Source organism: Athene cunicularia, assembly GCF_003259725.1.
Source record: "Athene cunicularia isolate RWA chromosome 18 unlocalized genomic scaffold, athCun1 chr18_part1, whole genome shotgun sequence".
Taxonomy (NCBI): domain Eukaryota; kingdom Metazoa; phylum Chordata; class Aves; order Strigiformes; family Strigidae; genus Athene; species Athene cunicularia.
The window spans coordinates 12,444,693-12,447,768 of NW_020799123.1; the positions used below are offsets into that span (position 1 = coordinate 12,444,693).

Sequence of the window (3,076 nt, forward strand, 5' to 3'; positions counted from 1 at the left end):
GCGAGCACATGGGGCCCGGCCACGTCCCGGCAAGGGCACCGTCGCAGCTCCGGCACCAAGGGCACCGTGACTTTTCTTCCTTGATTGCCTTTGCCTCCATCTTATAAAACCCCGTAAATTTGACCCATCCTGCCCGGCTGGGCTGGGGGGCTCGCAGGCTCCTGGCCATCGGGACCCCCACAGACGCCCCCCATCCTCCTGGGATGAGCTCCCCAAGGAGCCACGAAGCCCTTGAGCGGCGCTCGCTGACGACACCCAAGCTGGAAGGAGCAGTTAACACCAGGGCCCTGCTCTTTGCGGGAGAAGTCGCTGGTTCTGAGGGCTTTGTAAAAAAAAAAACAAAACAAAACGCTCCTGGATCCCTGTAATCCTATTTGTTGGAGTTCAACTAATTGCAATTAGTGGCAGGGGCTGAAGTTCAATTAAAGTGTACCGAGATTACTCCTTTTTGTAATTGCTTTAGTGCTGGGATTAAGGGAAGCTTTGGAGCGATACCGTCCCTGGGAGAGGGGGGCTGTTGGGCAGGGCGGGCAGGGGCTGCCCACCCCCTTTTTCTGCCAGATTTTGGCCTGCAGTGCCCACACCCCGCCAGGGCTCGGGCTGTCCCCTGGGTGAAGCCACCTGCAGCGTCACTGTGAGGGACAACGGACCCTCACCCAGGCCAGCGCGGAGTCTGGCAGCGCCCGCAGGCAGAGCCCCGGCAGAAGCGCCCCACAGCCCTCGGTTTTGGGGCCAGACCGTGCTCAGCACCAAGCAGAGGGCAGGTTCTGCTGCCCGTATGTCCCGGCGCGGCTGCCTGCGTTACTGCCTTGCCCTCCTGGGGTCAAGCCACAAAGGGTGTTGGGTTCCCAGTTCACAGCTCCTCATGGAGCCCCAGTCTACGGTTCTGGGCAGGATTGGGGGGTCCCGTCCCTCCCCCTGGGGTTGGGGGACATTGGGGTGAAGTCTCAAGGAGTGGGAGGGTCCCCTGGGACAGGTCCCTTGATGACGTGGGGAAGAGGAGGCACAGGATCCCGGCCCTGACGTCGTCAGTCCCAGCGGCACTAATCCAGACACCCCCTCCCCATCCCACCGGGGCAGAGCCGTGAGGAAGGGCATCAGATTACCCCTTTGAAAAGAAGGGACATAAATAATCCTATTACCCCAGAGCAGGATAAATCTGCCCTCCCCTAAAAGCCCCTCAGAGCGTCTATAGGACGTGCAAGCAGCAGGACGGAGGGTCTCCTGCGGAGCAGCGCTGGCCCCGGGGACCGCGGCGGCTGCGTAAGTCGGGGGCTCGGCTCCGTGCGCGGGATGGGACCCGGTCCTGGTGATACCGGGACTCCCGGGGCAGGGTGTTGCTTTGTTCCAGGCAGGAGCCTGCTCCCGCCTCCTGCAACCGGGAACAGTGTTTCTGGTGGCTCCCCAGGCCACGTCCCTTCTCACCCCGGGCCTGTGTTCAGCCACTGGGCTCCCCGGCGGGGCCAAACCCTCTCACAGCGATGCCGGAGCCATCTCTTGTGCCAAAAAGCTCCCGCACCCAGCCCGTGGTGGCTGTGCCTGGAGGAGGCACCGCGGCAGCGGGATAGAGCCCACGGGCAGCCCAGGGGGTGCCCACCATCCCCAAAACCCACTCCGCTGCAAACAAGCCCTGAGGGACGCCTCGGTCCCACGCCTGCGGCTGCACCGAGGCCAACCCGCTGCGGCACCCACGGCTCGGCACAGACCCCGGGGTGGTGGGGGCTCCCCGAGTGTCACATCCACGCTGGGATGGGGGGCCAAGGGCTGGAGGAAAAGCCCCGAGGGTCGGCAGCAGTTCGCTGCCCCCAGGGATGCCCTTCCCTGCCTTTGGGGTAAGGGGATTAGAGGGCTCTGAGCTGGGCTAAGTCAAGATCACTCCGGGGAGGGGGCTCTTCCCCGGAGCGCCTTGGAAAGCTGATCAGTGACATCCGAGGGGCCCCGGGGCAGGAGAGGGTGGGAGCAGGGGCACAGGGTGCCTGTGGATGGTAGGAGAAGCTGGTACCCCCACCCTGCTCCTCAGTGTGCCCACATCTCCCCTCCATCAGGTGTGAGGAGACGTTCCGTGCCAGCGCCGGACCCGCAGGGACAACCGCGACCCAGGGCAGGCTGCCGGCCCCTGCACAGCCATGAGCCTGGAGCCCCCCAAGCCAGAGATCAAATCAGCCACGAGGGTGACCGGGGGACCCGCCACCCCCCGGAAAGGACCACCCAAATTCAAGCAGAGGCAGACGAGGCAATTCAAAAGCAAACCCCCCAAAAAGGGGGTGCAGGGGTGAGTGGGGCAGAGATTTGGTGCTGGGGGGACGTGGCCGTATGTGCCCAGCTGGGGTTGGGGGGAGCTGGCAGGGGGTCAGAGCAGACACAATCTCCCTTTGCAGGTTCGGCGACGACATCCCGGGCATGGAAGGGCTGGGAACAGGTACGGGGGGGCGTTGGTCCTGTCCCCACTTGGCCACGGGTGTGGAGTGGGACTCGCTGCGGGCACAGCCGCCTGCAGCCGGGCTGGGGGGGGGCATCGTGCTGATGCAGCCTCTCTCCTCTCCCCAGATATCACCGTCATCTGCCCCTGGGAAGCCTTCAGCCACCTGGAGCTGCACGAGCTGGCTCAGTACGGCATCATCTAAGCGGGCTGCGACCATCGCCGCTCGCCCGCCCCGTAGTGCTGTGTAGGTAGAAGCCGCCCCGGCCGCACGGCGGGGCTCAGCCTGGAGAAAATGTTCATTAAAACCCAGAACGAGCACAGGAGCCTGGTGTCGTGCTCTGGGGTTGGCAGGGGTGCGGGTGGAAAGCGTCTGTCCAAGGCGCGGGGTGGGACGGGCAGAACGCGGCTGGGGTTCAGGCTTCTGACGAGGTTTATTTTGGGCTGGATCAGCACCCTCCCCGACACATCCCCGACCTCACGGTGTTCCCCAGCGCGGGTGACAGCCAGCGCGCCCTCAACCCTGCACCCCAATGGGTGCGACGTCTCTGAGCACCTTCAGCGCCATGACCACGCCGACAGCCTCCACCAGCACCAGCCCGGCCGCGGCGGCCGCGACGCCGCCCGCCTGAGCGCGGAGCCAGGCGCTGAGCTGCC

General features: G+C 65.0%; 2 protein-coding genes across 2 annotated transcripts in view; both read left to right on the top strand.

Annotated features, from left to right (window-relative positions):
• Positions 1 to 1,128: 1,128 nt before the first annotated feature.
• Positions 1,129 to 2,745, top strand: PDE6G (phosphodiesterase 6G). The gene is made up of 4 exons (XM_026861236.1): positions 1,129 to 1,263; positions 2,046 to 2,272; positions 2,379 to 2,419; positions 2,548 to 2,745. The coding sequence occupies exons 2-4, from the start codon at positions 2,127 to 2,129 to the stop codon at positions 2,622 to 2,624; spliced, it is 264 nt and encodes an 87-aa protein (XP_026717037.1). The 5' UTR covers positions 1,129 to 1,263; positions 2,046 to 2,126; the 3' UTR covers positions 2,625 to 2,745.
• NPLOC4 (NPL4 homolog, ubiquitin recognition factor) overlaps positions 2,715 to 3,076 on the top strand; it is a 23,416-nt gene continuing 23,054 nt past the window's right edge. The window contains exon 1 of the mRNA XM_026861312.1: positions 2,715 to 2,765. Coding sequence (XP_026717113.1) covers positions 2,715 to 2,765 — 51 coding nt within the window. The remainder of the gene's footprint in view (positions 2,766 to 3,076) is intronic.

Coding starts and splice junctions, on each gene's coding strand:
- PDE6G (XM_026861236.1), top strand. CDS start 2,127: ATGAGCCTGGAGCCCCCCAAGCCAGAGATCAAATCAGCCACGAGGGTG. Junction 2,273..2,378: donor CCCAAAAAGGGGGTGCAGGG/GTGAGTGGGGCA, acceptor CTCCCTTTGCAG/GTTCGGCGACGACATCCCGG. Junction 2,420..2,547: donor CATGGAAGGGCTGGGAACAG/GTACGGGGGGGC, acceptor TCCTCTCCCCAG/ATATCACCGTCATCTGCCCC.